The 17,264-nt window shown below is 36.5% G+C and overlaps 1 protein-coding gene across 5 annotated transcripts in view; it reads right to left on the bottom strand.

Annotated features, from left to right (window-relative positions):
• Nucleotides 1-17,264, bottom strand: part of TENM1 (teneurin transmembrane protein 1) — a 1,334,622-nt gene that overhangs the window by 210,218 nt on the left and 1,107,140 nt on the right. For all 5 annotated transcript variants that reach the window (XM_081042768.1, XM_081042771.1, XM_081042770.1 and 2 more), the window contains 2 exons: nucleotides 5,745-6,006; nucleotides 3,195-3,462 (listed from right to left, as the gene is read on the bottom strand). In XM_081042768.1, coding sequence (XP_080898894.1) covers nucleotides 3,195-3,462; nucleotides 5,745-6,006 — 530 coding nt within the window. The remainder of the gene's footprint in view (nucleotides 1-3,194; nucleotides 3,463-5,744; nucleotides 6,007-17,264) is intronic.

Genomic DNA, 17,264 nt, shown 5'->3' with positions numbered 1-17,264 from the left:
AGATTTAATGCAATCCCCGTCAAAATCCCAATGGCATTTTTTAAAGAAATAGAATAAAAAATCGTCAGATATGTTTGGAACCACAAAAGACCCCGAATAGCCAAAGCAATCTTAAGAAAAAAGAACAATACTGGAGGTATCGCACTCCCTGACTTTAGCTTGTACTACAGGGCCACAATAATTAAAAAAAAAAAAAGCATGGTATTGGCAGAAAAACAGACACATAGACCAATGGAATAGAATTGAGAACCTAGAATTAAAACCACATAAATATGGATAGATAATTTTTGACAAAGAATGTAGAAACATACAATGGAGGAAAGACAGCCTCTTCAATAAATGGTGCTGGGAGAATTGGATAGCCACGTGCAAAAGAATGAAACTGGACTGCTATCTGTCACTATGTACCAAAATTAATTCAAAATGGATCAAAGACTTATGCATGAGACCTGACACAATAAACTGCATAGAAGAAAACAGAGGTACTAAACTTATGGACCTTGGTTTCAAAGAGCTTTTTATGAATTTGACTCTAAAGGAAATGGAAGTATAGCTAAAATAAACAAATGGGACTATGTGAAACTTAAAAGTTTCTGCACAGCAAAAGAAACCTTCGACCAAATAAAGAGGCAACCAACTAATGGGAGAAGATTTTTGCAAACAGTGCCTCCGATAAGGTGCTAATATTCAAAATATACAAGGAACCCATGAAACTCAACAACCAAAAAACAAACAACCCAATTGAAAAATGGGCAGAGGATCTGAAGAGACATTTCTCCAAAGAGGACATACAAATGGCAAACAAACATATGAAAAAGTGCTCAACCTCATTAATCATCATAGAAATGCAAATAAAAAGCACAATGAGATATCACCTCACCCCAGTCAGAATGGCTATCATCAACAAGACAAATAGTAACAATTGTTGGATAGGCTGTGGAGAAAAAGGAACCCTTATACACTGTTGGTGGGAATGCAGACTGGTTCAGCCTTTATGGAAGGCAGTGTGGAGGTTCCTCAAAAAATTACGAATAGATTTACCATATTACCCAGCAATCCCTCTCCTGAGTATTTACTCAAAAAATCTGCAAACATTTATCCATAAAGACACGTGTGCTCCAATGTTCATTGCAGCTTTGTTTATGTTGGTCAAGACTTGGAAACAACCAAAATGTCCTTAGATAGATGAATGGATAAAGAAGTTGTGGTATATATATGCAGTGGAATACTATTCGGTGGTAAGAAATGATGATATAGGAACATTTGTGACAACATGGATGGATTTTAGAGTATAATGCTAAGTGAAATAAGTCAGACAGAAAAAGCAGAGAATCATAAGATTTCACTGATAAGTGGTATATAAACCAAAAACAACAAAATAACAAGACAAACAAATGAGAAACAAGAACTCATAGACACAGACAATAGTTTAGTGGTTATCAGAAGGCAAGCCTGGGTGGTGGTTGGAAGATGAGGGTAAGGGGGTTCAAATATATGGTGATGGAAGGAGAATTGATTCTGTGTGAACACACAATGGGATTTATAGATGATGTAATATAGGATTGTACACCTGAAATCTATGTAATTTTACTAATAAATATCACCCCAATGAATTTAAAAAAAGGGAAAAAAGAAAAGAATATAAATAAAATAAAGTAAAAACAAAAAAATGGAGGGTAGTTAGTATGGCAGAAGAAGTGATCGATGAGCTTTTTCATCAGTATGGCTGAGACATCACTGTGGGAAACAAACTGCAGAAGGGAGAACTAGAGCTGCAGCTAAGTTGACAGAGCAGATGCTAGACTTCTAGAACTACAATGTCTTCTGAGCAAGGCTGCAATTTTGTGAGCCCTGCCTGTGACCCTGATGATGCTTTTTCTTGTTCTTTTTTACTTTCCTTTTAGGTCTTTACAGTAACTCCCCACTAACTGAAGATATCTGAACAGATTATGTTCCTTACATTTGAATAAAGTTCAACAGAGATGAATTAGTTATTTAAACATATGAGGATCTCTTTGGCAAAAAGAATCACCAGTCTTTTTTTCTTCTTCTCCTCTCTATATATTTCCTCTGGAAAGAAATATAGGAAATCGATGCATTGTAGTCTAAAAAATGTAGGTCAGTGATGTGGGAGTTGTACTATGATGGACACTTCCAAGGGAAGATATGAAATCATCTCTTCTGGAGAATTTTAAAAATAGTCTTCTTATCTATCAAGGGGTGGTTTCCATGAGATATTGCCTGAAGGTACAATGGCTCCCAACTGCGATTCCGTAGACCTGTGTCAAGTCCCTAAGGAAGTTTTCACTGTCAGCTACAGAGCAAGGAAAATAAAAACATTGGTCTCTCTCTCTCTCTCTCTCTCTCTCTCTCTCTCTCTCTCTCTCTCTCTCTCTCTCTCTCTCTCTCAGCATCAGTATTAGATTGCTTAGTGTCATATCTTAGGATAAACTATTCCTCTTTTAGGGTTAAACTATCCCTCCTTCATAAAATTATGGTAATGGTAGGTGATAGTAGATTATAGTGGTTGTTTCTTCTCTTTTTAAAATAGTCTTACTTGGCAAATAAAAAGTTGGCAAATTTTTCTCAGTCTCATTTTTTTTAAATGTCATTTGTCTGAGAGAATTAATATCTGAAAACTGTAAGCCCAAAGGACCTCCTGAGGTCTCTGCTATCTTTAAGATTCTAGGTTTTAAAGTCTTTAAGATAATAGAAAATCAAAAGAACTAGGAAGGCAAGACGATTTTTTATTTAACCCACCAAAGTAACAATTTAATCGAGTCTAACCATCTTAGACATGAAAGATAATAAGTGGAGATGCCTATAAGTAAAATTTTTGTAGTTTCTAAGTGGAAATGACAGTCTAAATGTCAAATCCAAAAACATGGACTAAAGAATGCCACAACAAAGGTCACAGTTAGAAGGCAATACTCAGCTCTGGAGACAGTTATAAGTCAGATAGTGTGTGATTCCACTGGTATGCAGCCATCATGAAAAGGGAACTAAAATCATTTGAAGTAAGAATGTGTCAAAAGGGAAAGCTAAACAGGCCCAAAGGGAGTGTTTAAATGAAAAAATGCCTTAGATCCTTTAGATCTAGAAGAAAATTATTTCAAATACAAATTAATATGCAACTGGTATTTTCTGTTTTGTGAACATCATACTGCTATTTATATAGAATTGCATCAACATACCTAAAGCCTCTGCTAGGCCCCAAACCTTCTGTCCATAGATGTCGGTCTTGTTCCAAGCAAATGTGTAGACGAGATTAATTGCAGCAGGAAATGACTTCTGTGTGAGTCGCCCTTCCACAGCTACTGTGAGGTGTACTTTAATCATTCCCACTGGAATGGTTGAATGTGTCAGAAGGACCCGTAGCAGGGTTTTATACCCGGGGGTGCGGCTGCTCAGGTAACTCAGCCTCACAAAGCTGGAAGGAATACGGATCTCCTCTTGTACAACCTGAAAGAAAAAAGCCAAATTGGCTCTTATCAGTGGTCACCGGTAGACAAAGGATACTGCATGCTTTGCTGTCTTAGAAACATGCCAAAGGAGAGAGCTTATAGAGATCTATGAATGTCAAGGCATTTGTTCTAGAATTTTTGTGATGCTGCTTAACCATAGATTTCAAATTTTGCACCGAATCTGTGTAGGAACAAGACATCCAGCTAACCCTGAAGACTACTCTCCTTTCATATCTGCCAGGAAAGACTGTGAAAAGTACAATTTCAGTTTTTCAAGTGTTCCAAAAATTGCTTAATTGGAATTGGAGACCACACTGCTAAATGTCAAGCAATTCAGTGAGATGAGCTCCATTAAGTGGTCTTTTTATTATATATATACCCATACACAAAATCTCGTTTGGTGTATTAAATCATATATCACAAAACCATTGCTGTAATTCTTATTGAGGCTAAGTTAAGAGGAAGGTCTCCAGAAACAGGCACAGCGAGTGATATTTTATGACAGAAATTATGGATTCCCTAGAATTAATCTTTACTGATGCCATCAAACTCTTCTTCTTCAGAGCTTTAGAATGATCCCGAGGGCCAAATTTTTAATCAAATTTTGGTTACATATTTCTCTGTGCCTGGATGTACCAATAGCAAGGAATAAGTTGTTCCAAGTTGGCACCTGTGACTGAGAAGTAAATAACTCCCATTAACTCTTCTGCAAATTTTATACTAAATGTTAGTTCCAGAGTGAAAATACCACTTGGCTTCTTTAATTAATTGCTATTACTTATTTTTTTATTAGCACAGATAGAGTTAAACAACCAAAAGTGGTTACTAAAACTAAATCTTGTGTTCTGTGTCTTTCAACTTTCAAAATACAGCTGAAGAAAGAGCCCATCTTATTTAACACATTGAGGGTGACATGAACAGTGTAGATGTTTGTGTGCCCTCATTCATGTTTAGCTCAGAACCCTGTCGCCTCTTCCTTTTCCAAACTAGTGCACATAGTACAACTGATTGTTAAACACATGGTATCTTATATTGTCTAGGATTTCTGCTCATTTTTTTTCTTTCTGGATGCACAAATCCCTTTTGTCTATTTATTGCCCAGTTTTTCTCTCTCTACATCAGCTATTTGATACCAAAGTTATCCAAAGGCTATGTCTTTTTAGATGGTGGCAGAAGCAGAACAGTGAAAAATAACATGCTACTTACCACATTAGTATTTCATTTCCCTAAGGAAACACACAATTTTAGATAAGTTTGAAAACTTTTGTGCTGAAAGAGACCCATACTTCCTAATGACATCTGTGAAGGAATTGGTGTACCAAATGTAATCATTAAACACTGTTCTATTGTTTTCTTCCTTTCTAAGGACAAACAATGGAAAAGACAGGAGCAGCAACTCTTAGGACTCCTTTTCCTATATAGTGCTATTTTTTGTGAGCCTTTCTTCAGTGGTATCCTATGGGCACTATTAATAGTTGGTGGGGATGTTGTGATGGAAGAAAAATCAATTCAATCTCAGAATATCCATTTATTACTTCTTCAGTATATATTTTGATTGCTGGATCTATATGACTTAAGAGTCCATTTCAGTGGCTTCCACTTTTAACTATCATTAACATTTTTCTATAATGTAGTGACAGTATTGTACTATGGATGTTTGAATGACTTAATATTGAAGTAAAAATATGGAATGCTCAACAAAGATAAATTTTCAGGAACCCTAAAATATCAAGGTTCAAAAATACGTTTTCCTCTGACTATAAAGCTTGAACACTCAAAAGCAAAGCTTTACACAAAACCCATAGGCTTGAAAACTACCTTTACTAAACACAGGGTAAACAAGAGAAATTGTCATGAAGTCTAAGAACAATGACACTCGCTGCAAACTTCACAATGGAAGAAAACTAGATTTTTTTAAAAGAGCTTTCATTTCAGAACCACAAATGGTCCCACCTTATTGATTATATTGTTTTCACAATTGAGCCAGCTAGCTTTATTCTTTAGAGCACTGTGTTCATTAGGTTAAGGTTTGGGGTTTAATTCTTATGATAGCTAGTTCATCTTACTTTGTTCTTTGGCCACAGATAGCACCCTACAGCCCTGGCCAATCACTTTACAAATGTGTGCCAGAGAGATTATATTTGAAGGTTTCTTTTGACAAATGAAGGGCAGCATATTATAGGACTGGCAGGAGTATGAGGAAAAGGAATCTAGCCATTATACATTGTTCACCACCCCATGATACTATGATTTTACACATTCAAAGGCCAATGTACTCACTTGCAGCTCAGGAACAATAGTTCCTCTCTCTGGACAGGACCCTCCAAATGATGTGAGTGGTGAAGGAAGCACAATAGGGTTTGGGCTGATAAAGTTGGAGATATCACAGGATGGTGAGTCTGATACAACTCTCTGCATGGTTACTTTCTCCACTACGATAAATTGATTCCAAGGCAACCAGAGTGTCCTCTTCTCAGACAGGAAAGGTGAGCGATCAAAGATTAGGATGATAGAGATACCACCGATGGCAACAAGGTCAAAGCTGAGAAGGAAAAAATATAAGACAGTTTCAAACAAATGAACAACCAAAATAAAATTTAACTTAAAAAATAGGTAATTTTAGTGCCCTTTCCTTCTTTTGGGACTTAACTATAGCCATTTGCATTCTCTATTTTATAAATTCCCTCAAGCTAAATATTCATTCCGCTGATGACTTCTTTTCACTATCTAGTAGACTTCTGGGAAAAAAATTCCATATCACCAGTTGATATTCACCTAGAATTTGTAAACCAATGTTAATACTATCTTAAACAAAAGTACTACATGTATTTCTGCAAAGCTAAATCGGACATCACTGGTACCCCTTGTGCTAGAGATAACTGAAAGATAACCATTTAATATTCCCCAGTATCTTTAATATAATGCATTATTCACCCTCAAAAAAATCCCAATAATGTAACTCAAGAAAAGTAAGGAGCTAAAGGTTAAATATCTTGTTCAGGATCATAAACATAGTGTCAGAAACCTGATGGTGTCTTTGAGATGGCATTTGGAGAAAGATGCCAGCAGAGGAAAATTGTTCAGTGAAATTTGCTTGAATAATACCATTCCTGAACCCTCTACATCTGGCTACCCACTTTGGCTCCTGATTCTACTGAAACTTCGGATTTAGGATTTCTGGTTCCCTCTAGAACGCCTCTTGATTGTCTTTTGTAAGACAGCCTGTAATGGATCCTGTCTATCTCCACAGACAATGCCTTCCATATCTCTGACAAAGCAAGACTACCTCTTCTGCAAGTCCATCTCTGACATGACTTTTGCTTTGGAGTAGAACAGATTCAGGTTTTAGTTCATTCAGCACTAGAAGGTTCAGCACTCTTTTAAGTATAATGATGTCTTTGAGAAAATGTACTTGAAAGCATTCAAAAACCATAAAATACTATATAAAAGTAAGATAATAAATTATTATCATTATATCTTAAAAACGGACAATAGGCAATATGATGCTCCTTAATATTCAAAGCAACTTAAGTCCACAGGAGAGAGATATAAGCAATTCCTTGCATTAAAAAAGATCTTTCTGTAAAACACTTTTCAATGATAAAATGCTCTGATAGGTAATCAGACTTAATTATGGATATCTCAGCACTCTCTTCATATGACATTTATTGTATTTATTATAGTATTACCAATCATGCCTTGTTGCAGAAATCGTCCAGATAAAGATAAGTAGACAGTCACAAAGGATGGTTAATACTGTACTTTACTGTTGCTTTTTCAGTCAAGAAGCTGTAAAATTAAGGCAGTTTGCAAAAAGGATTTGAAGAACTGCATTAGCTATAGAAAATAATCTAGGTTTGAACTAAAAAAAGAAAACCCAAGGCTAAATTCATGATAATACAAGAGCAGTTTAAGGAAAGTATTGTGGGGGGGGGGGGAATCTAACAATCTAACATTACTTGTCAAGAGATCTTTCTTCTAGTTCACATTCTACATTGATTTAACTCTGTGTCCTTGGGCAAGTTTATTTGCTTTACCCAAAACTTAGCTCTTGACTCCTTAAAAGTGAAAAACAAACACAAACAAACAACAACAACAAAACAACAACAAAATAAACTATCCAAAAGAACATATGTACCTGGAAATTATTCTCCACTTCTAGAAAGATTAAACAGACAAGGCAGGCTTCCTATTTTTTAGAAAGAATGTAGTTTTGGCTTCATACACACCTGGGATTGAATTCCAGCTCTGCTGCCATGTTAACTTTGTGCCTTTGAGCTAATTATTCTACCTCCACAAGTGTCAGTTTCTTCATTAGTAAAATGGGCTAATAGGATCTGTCTCTCAGCTACCACCATAAATGAGTAAATGAGATAAAGATTTAAGGGTCAAGCATATAGTAGTAGGGACTTAACAAATGTTAACTTTAGTCTCAAATCAGATGTACTGCCCCATTGAATTTACAAATATTTTTCTTTTGTAGTTCAAATGAACCCTAGGCTTTTGACTATTTCCATAAACAGACACTGATTTTTAAGTTCTCCTGGGAATTTCCCCCAGGCTTTCAGTAATGGTTAGTTTTCTGTGTCAATTTGAAGGGTGATAGTACCCAGTTATTCAATCAAACACTAATCTGTGTGGTGTTGTGGAGATATTTGTAGATGTGGTTAATTATACACAATTATTTAACTTTAAGTAAAGGATATTACCCTTGATAATGTGGGAGGGTCTCATTCAATTAGTTGAAAGATCTTAAGAGCAAAACTGAAGTTTCTCTAAGGAGGAAAGAATTCTGTCTCAAGACTGCAGAGGTAGCATAAACTTTTTCCATGAGATTCCAGTCTGCTAGCCTCCCCTAGTTTTAGGATTTGCCAAATGCCACAATCACATAAGTCAATTCATTGAGATCTCTCTCTCTCTCTCTCTCCCTCTCTCTCTCTCTCTCTCTCTCTCTCTCTCTCTCTCTCTCTCTCTCTCTCTCTACGTATACACACACAGAGGTTCTATTTCTCTGGAGAACTCTGACTGATTTCTTCTCTTCCCTACTATACAGTTATATACAATAAACACTATCGGGCAGACTCATTAATTGCCATGGAGATGGAAAGTGGTTGTGTCCAAAAACCTATTTGAACTATTCCAATGCCACATAGAATGCTCTCTAAATGATTAATTCCTTGGAATTACCCCCATCACAAATGATCTTCATTGGTATAGGTCATTAAGAATAGGTTATAAAGTCATATTGGGAGAGCTATTTGGCTTATCACTAGCTGAAGTATTTATAAACAGTTCTCTTTCAACACTTTACTGAGCATCTCCTATCTATCTAAGTTAAAGGTGGTAAATCATAGAAGACAAGAGCCAGATTACTTGGGTTCAACTTTTGGGCTCTACCCTTATTAGCTGGGTTAATCTGGATAAGTTTTCTTATCTTCAAAATGGAGAGGATGATAATAATGATTCTTATCTCATAAAGTTGTTGTGAGGATGAAAAAAACTGACATTTACATAAGTGGCGTATCCCAGATACTCATACTTACTTCTTTTTCCTTTAGAATTGCTGTTTTTTTTTCTTTTCTGATACTTTGGCTCCTCACAATCTGCATATCTATTCTCTTTTTACTTTTAGAGGGCCCTATATTGCACTCCCATCCTTCTTTCTACTTTTAGTACATCACCTTGGTCCCATAGCCTAGACATTTCCTAATTCTCTAGGGAAAGTTGTCAATTAATTGGTGCAAATGAATGATAATGGGGGTAATTATTTCTAAATCCCACATAACATACTTGCATTTAATAAAGAATCAGTAATTTAACTCAAAACAGTGATACATTTGGTGGGAACTACAGGCACAGTGGCAGTTCTCAATGGGATTGAGAACTGGAAACAGAAGGACCTTACAGCATCTTGCATATCACACTCTGTCTACTAGCTATGTAAATGCTAATCTCAACCGTTCAATAATTATTTTGCCTTCAGGTATAGTTTCCTTATGATGTTCTATTTCTGAAATGTGATTACTCAATCTGAAGTAGCAATAAGCAGAGGCCTATAAATGGAAACTCTCATCACACTGTAATTTTATGTCCAAAAGATGACAATGAGATAGTCTGGTTGTCATTTGGGGTACATATTTTTAATGCTGACACGCTTTGTAGAGCCTGAGGGGAGAGTTATTGTCAGAGGGGACTCTGCCTAGTATCTATCTGTCATCGACATGAACCTATTTCTCACAGTGAGCTGATGGAGGAGGGTCTTGGCATTTAACTTAAAATGAAAAACACAAATATTGACCCTCATTAATGTTTTCTATAAACTAGAAACAAATATTTAGATGTTTTAGACATCAAGTTTATTTTATGTTCTCTTGTGAATATCAAATAATTCACTGAAATCTTTCTAAACAAGCTAGAAAAACTGAGGGCCCATTAGTTGTCCATGAGAAGACAAATGTCCTTGAGAGAATATTCCACTTAAAGAAATAATCTATTTCTCACTTTTTTTTAAAGTTTGTTGGGATACAAATTGTTAGTGAAACTACATAGATTTCAGGTGTACAATTCTGCATTATATCATCTATAAATCCCATCGTGTGTTCACCACCCAGAGTCAGTTCTCCTTCCATCAACATATATTTGATCCCCCTTGCCCTCATCTCCCTCCCCTAACCCTCCATGCCCTCCGGTAACCACAAAAATATTGTCTGTGTCTATGAGTTTTTGTTTCTCATTTGTTTGTCTTGTTCTTTTGCTGTTTTTGGTTTATATACCACATATAAGTGAAATCATATGGTTCTCTGCTTTTTCTGTCTTATTTTGCTTATTTTGCTTAGCAGTATACTCTCAAGATCCATCCATGTTGTCAGAAACAGTCCTATTTCATCTTTTCTTCCCGCCGAACAGTATTCCATTGAGTACATATACCACAACTTCTTTATCCATTCACCTATTGAAGGAAATTTTGGTTGTTTCCATATCTTGGCCACCGTAAACAAAGCTGCAGTGAATATTGGAGCACACTTGTCTTTATGTATAAATGTTTTCAAATTTTTTGGGAAGATACCCAGGAGAGGGATTGCTGGGTCATATGGTAATTCTATTCGTAATTTTTTGAGGAACTTCCACACTGCCTTCCATAACGGCTGCACCAGTCTGCATTCCTACCAACAGTGAATGAGGGTTCCTTTTTCTCCACAGCCTCTCCAACACTTGTTATTATTTGTCTTGTTGATGGTAGCCATTCTGAATGGGGTGAGGTGATATCTCATTGTGGTTTTTATTTGCATTTCTCTGATGATTAGTGATGTTGAGCATATTTTCTATGTCTATTCGCCATTTGTATATCCTCTTTGGAGAAATGTCTCTTCAGGGCATGGGCCCACATTTCAACTGGGTTGTTTGTTTTTTTGTTGTTGAGTTTCATGAGTTCCTTGTATATTTTGGATATTAGCCCCTTATCAGAGGCACTGCTTGCAAAAATCTCCCATTCGGTTGGTGGCCTCTTTATTTTGTCAATGGTTTCTTTTGCTGTACAGAGGCTTTTAAGTTTGATATAGTCCCATTAATTTATTTTAGCTTTCACTTCCCTTGCCTTTGGAGTCAAATTTATAAAAAGCTCTTTGAACCCTAGGTCCATAAGTTTAGTACTTATGTATTCTTCTATGCAGTTTATTGTTTCAGGTCTTATGCTTAACTCTTTGATTCATTTTGAATTAATTTTGGCACATGGTGACAGATAACAGTCCAGTATTATCCTTTGGCACGTGGCTATCCAATTCTTCCAGCACCATTATTAAAGAGGCTGTCTTTTCTCCATTGTATGTTTTTACCTTCTTTGTCAAAAATTGTTTGTCCATATTTATGTGGTTTTATTTCTGGGTTCTCAATTCTGTTCCATTGGTCTACGTGTCTGTTTTTCTGCCAATACTATGCTGTTTTGATTATTGTAGCCCTGTAGTACAAGCTAAAGTCAGGGAGTGTGATACCTCCACTATTGTTCTTTTTTCTTAAGGTTGCTTTGGCTGTTTGAGGTCTTTTGTGGTTCCAAACAAACCTGACGATTTTTTTGTTCTACTTCTTTAAAAATGCCATTGGGATTTTGATGGGGATTGCATTAAATCTGTATATTGCTTTGGGTAATATGGTCATTTTAACTATGCTGATTCTTCCAATCCATGAGCACGGAATGTCTTTCCAATTCTTTGTGTCTTCTTCAATTTCTTTCAAAAATGTCTTATAGATTTCAGCATATAGGTCCTTCACATCCTGGGTTAAGTTTATTCCTAGGTATTTTATTCTTTTTGCTGCAATTGCAAAGGGAATTCTTTTGTATTTCTTTTTCTGAGATTTCATTGTTAGTATATAGCACTGCAATGGAATTTTGTACGTTGACTTTTGTAGCCAGCAACTTTACTGTATTTCTTGATTATTTCTAATAGCTTTTTGGTGGAGTCTTTCTGGTTTTCTATATAATCATCATGTCATCTGCAAAGAGGGATAATTTAACTTCTTCATTACCAATTTGGATGCCTTTTATTTCTTTCTCTTGCCTGATTGCTCTGGCAAAGACATCAAACACTATGTTGAAAAGCAGAGGTGATAGGGGACAGCCCTGTCATGTTCCTGAATGTAGAGCAAAGGGCTTCGAATTATGACCATTAATTATGATTAGCTGAGGGTTTGTCATATATGGCCTTTATTATGTTAAAGTATTTTCCTTCTATACATATTTTTAAGTGTTTTAATCATAAACGGATGTTGTATCTTGTCAAATGTTTTTTCTGCATCAATTGATATAATCATATGATTTTTGTACTTTATTTTCTTCATGTGAAGTATTACATGGATGGAATTGTGGATGTTGAACCATCCTTGTCCTCTGGGGATGAACCCCACTCGGTCGTGATGAATAATCTTCTTAATGCATTGTATTAAATTTGCCAGAATTTTCTTTAGGATTTTTGCATCTGTATTAATCAGACATATTGTTCTGCAGTTTTCTTCTTTAATCTTGTCTTTACTAGGTTTTGGTATCAGGGTAATGTTGGCATCAAAAAATGAGTTAGGGAGTACTGTATCTTTTTCCATTATTTGGAAGAGTTTGAGCAGGGTTGGTATTAGATTCTCTTTGAAGGTTTGGTAGAATTCACTAGTGAAGCCATCTATTCCCAGACTTTTGCTTTTGGGAAGGTTTTGGATGACTAATTCAATTTCGTTACTGGTGATTCATCTATTTAGATTTTCCAGTTCTGCATGGTTCAGCCTAGGAAGGCTATTTGTCTCTAAGAACTTGTCCATTTCTTCTAAATTATTGAATTTAGTGGCATATAGTCCTTCATAGTATTTTTGGATGATCCTTTGTACTTCTGTGGTGTCCGTGATAACTTCCCCTTTTTCAATTCTGAATTTGCTAATTAGTGTCTTCTCTCTTTTATCTTACTGAGTCTAGCCAAGGGTTTGACAATTTTGTAATCTGTTCAAAAAACCAGCTCTTTGTCACATTAATTTTTTCTATTGTCTTTTTGTTCTCTATATCATTTAGTTCTGCTCTGATTTTTGTTATTTCCCTTCTTCTGCTGACCTTGGGTTTCATTTGTTGTTCTTTTTCTGTTCTTTAAGGTGTAACATGAGGTTATTTATTTGGGATTTTTCTTGTTTCTTGAGATAGGCCTGTAATGATATAAATTTCCCTCTTAAAACTGCTTTTGGAGGGACGTCCTCAAAATGGCGGCCTATGATGAGCCTCTGTAAAGCTCTCCTGGAATTTACAACTAATCGAACAAAAATAACTCCACAAAGGACTACATGCAGAGTAGACAGGCAACATGAAGAGGCCCACTACTGAATTCACTTAAAGGTGGGTGAATTGCGTGAGTGGGGGAGGAGAGAAGGGAGAAGTGTGTAGACCGAGCAGCGTGGGCACAGGACATAGACCTAGTTCAGTGCTCGAGCTCAATGCATCCCGGTACTCCTGCAGCTGCCAGACAGGGAAGAACTCGGACTGCTAGAGCTCCGCTTATGGCCCACAGGGCTGAGGGGGCAGCATATAACATGGCTGAAACCAACGCACACAGCAGAGACCTCAGAGAAAAGACTGAGGGAAGAATGCTGAAAATAGTGGTTTAAGTCCTAACTGCCGAGCAGATAACGGAAGCCTTAGGTACTGAGACTAGCTGTCCTCTCCTTACCCTCCCAGAGCTCGCCCCTTACCCACCTTCCTGGTACTAGAAGCGGAATAGTAGTAGTGTCAGATCCAAAGAACAGAATATTTGCTGTTCTGAGAACTGTGGAGCACAGACACAGATTCGCAGCCCAACTAGTTCCAACAAAGGGGAGGGAGCTGTGGAAGCGGGACCAGCTGTGGTGGTGGTCACCACCAGTGCTCTGGGCTACCTCTCAACTCACCACTCACCTGGCCCCACCTATTTGGGCTGATCCCTGTTGGAGTAAACAGAACTGCTGAAACATACGGGCTCTGAATCTGGTGCAGGTAGAGCATTGGAACTTCAAAAGCTCTCTGCATACCCACACGGACACTGTGCCCTGTGACCCAGGCGAACTATTAACATAGAAGAAGCCTATCTCCCAGGGAATCCCTCCATTGTGTGAGAAGCTGCAATAGTGCAGAGAAAACATAGCACTACCATGTGAGAGAAAAAAAGGCTGCAGTCAGAGAGAAAATAAAACATTCTACCTACAAGTATTGGAAAACAAAAGAAAGACCTCTTCCTATCAACCTGTTGCAGAAGCCACTCCTGGAGATGTCTAGCAAGAGAAATAATAAATCAGTAATTGCCATGAATAACCAAAGCAACATGACAGCTCAGAAAGAAAGTGAAAAATCTCCAGAAAAGGAACTTAAAGATATAGAAATATGTGACTTAAATGACAGAGAATTTAAGATTGCAGTTCTCAAAAAACTCAACGAGATGCAAGAAAAAACAGAAAGGTAATTTGAGGAACTCAGAAACGCAATCAAAGAACAACATGAGTATTTTACGAAAGAGATTGAAATTTTAAAAAAGAACCAAATAGAATTTCTGGAGATTAAGAAATTAATAGAAGAAATCAAAAATGAAATAACCAGCTTAGGTAGTAGAGTTGACCAGATGGAGGAAAGAATCAGTGACCCCTAAGATATAAACCTGGAAATGACACAGATGGAAGAAGAAACAGAGTTGAGACTTAAAAGAAAAGAAAGAAATCTACAAGAACTTTCTGCCTCCATCAGAAAGAGCAATATAAGAATAATGGGCATACCAGAAGAAGAAGAAAGTGAGAAGGGAAAAGAGAATATATTCAAACAAATTGTTGGTGTGAACTTCCCAAACTTGTGGACAGAACTGGATCCTCGAATCCAAGAAGCAAATAGAACACCTTATTACCTCAATTCCAACAGGCCTTCTCCAAGGCACATTGTATTGAAGCTGTCTAAAATCAATGCCAAAGAAAGAATCCTCAAGGCAGCCAGGGAAAAATACGGTAACCTACAAGGGAAAGCCCATTAGATTATCATCAGATTTTTCAGCAGAAACTCTACAAGCCAGGAGGGAGTGAAACCAAATATTCAAACTATTGAAAGAGAGAAATTATGAGCCAAGAATAATATATCCAGCAAAGATATCCTTTAGATATATGAAGGAGGCAGAAAGACCTTTCTAGACATACAGAAGCTGAGGGAATTTTCTAATACACAACCTGCACTACAAGAAATACTTAAGGAGGCTATTCAACCACCATCAACAGGGACAATTTGTGGCTACCGAAATATAAAAAGGGGGAGAGTAAGGCCTGAACTGGAATATGGGAATGGAGAAAGTAATCGTGCTGAAGAAAATGGAATACTCTAAATATCAAACTTTCTTTTACATAAACTTAAGGGTAACCACTCAAAAAAATCCAGAACTGAAATACATACTGTAATAAAAGAAGATATAGAGGGAAACACCATAGAATACCACCACACAGAAATAATAGATAACAACAAAAAGGCAAAGAAATAATGAAGACACAGCCTTACCAGAAAACTAAAGATACAATGACAGGAAATCCTCACGTATCAATAATCACCCTAAATGTAAATGGACTGAACTCACAAATAAAAAGTTGCAGAGTAGCAGATTGGATGAAAATCCCAACCATATGCTGTCTCCAAAGGACACATCTCAGCTACAAGGACAAGCATAGACTCAAAGTGAAAGGGTGGAAATTGACACCACAAGCAAATGCTACCCAGAGAAAATCAGGTGTAGCCATAATGATATCAGATGAAATAAACTTCAATGTGAGAAAGATAACAAGAGACCAAGAGTGACATTTCATAATGCTATAGGGGGTATACAACAAGAAGACATAACAGTCATCAATATTTATGCCCCCAATCAGGGAGCACCAAAATATACCAAGCAACTACTAACAGAACTAATGGGAGAAATTGACCAAAACACAATTATACTAGGGGACTTAAATACATCATTGACAGCTATGGATAGATCATCCAAACAGAAAATAAATAACGAAATAGCAGCCCTAAATGACACATTAGATGAATTGGACATAATTGACATATATAGAGCACTTCATCCTAAAACATCAGACTATACATTCTTTTCTAGTGTACATGGAACATTCTCAAGGATAGACCATACATTGGGATATAAAATCAGCCTCAGCAAATTTAAGAAGATTGACATCATAACAAATGTATTCTCTGATCAGAAGGCTTTGAAATTCGGTATCAACTGCAAAAAGAAAGCAGGAAAAAACACAAATACATGGAGATTAAACAACATACTTTTAAAGAGCGACCAGGTCAAAGGAGAAATTAGAGGAGAGATCAAAAGATACATGGAAACAAATGACAATGAAAATACATCCTACCAAAATTTTTGGGATGCAGCAAAGCAGTTTTAAGAGGGAAATTTATATCATTACGGGCCTATCTCAAGAAACAAGAAAAATCTCAAGTAAATAACCTCAAGTTAAACCTTAAAGAACTAGAAAAAGAAGAACAAGCGAAACCCAAGGTCAGCAGAAGAAAGGAAATAACAAAAATAGAGCAGAACTAAATTAAAGAGAGAACAAAAAAACAATAGAAAAAATTAATATGACATAGACCTAGTTCTTTGAAAAGATTAACAAAATTGACAAACCCTTGGCTAGACTCACTAAGATAAAAAGAGAGAAGACACTAATTCACAAAATCAGAAATGAAAAAGGGGAAGTTATCACGGAAACCACAGCAATACAAAGCTTTATCCAAGAATACTATGAAGGACTATATGCCACCAAATTCAATCACCTAGAAGAAATGGACAATTTATTGGAAACGTATAGCCTTCCAAGGCTGAACCATGAACTGGAAAACCTAAACAGACTGACCACTAGTAACAAAATTGAATCAGTCATCCAAAATCTTCCCAAAAGCAAAAGTCCGGGACCACATGGCTTTACTAGTGAATTCTACCAAATCTTCAAAGAGGATCTAATACCAATCGTGCTCAAACTCTTCCAAAAAATTGAAGAAGAGACAGTACTCCCTAACTCATTTTATGAGGCCAAAATTACCCTGATACCAAAACCTGGTAAGGAGAACAAGAAAAAATAAAACTACAGACCAGTATCTCTGATGAATACAGATGCAAAAATCCTAAGCAAAATTCAAGCAAATCGAATACAACAATGCATTTAAAAGATTATTCATGACGACCAAGTGGGGTTCTTCCCTGGGGAAAAAGGATGGTTCAACATCCACAAATCCATAAATGTGATACATCACATGAACAAAATAAAGGACAA

The sequence above is a fragment of the Rhinolophus hipposideros genome (assembly GCF_964194185.1).
Source record: "Rhinolophus hipposideros genome assembly, chromosome: X".
NCBI lineage: Eukaryota > Metazoa > Chordata > Mammalia > Chiroptera > Rhinolophidae > Rhinolophus > Rhinolophus hipposideros.
This window is presented reverse-complemented; position numbering and strand designations above follow the sequence as displayed.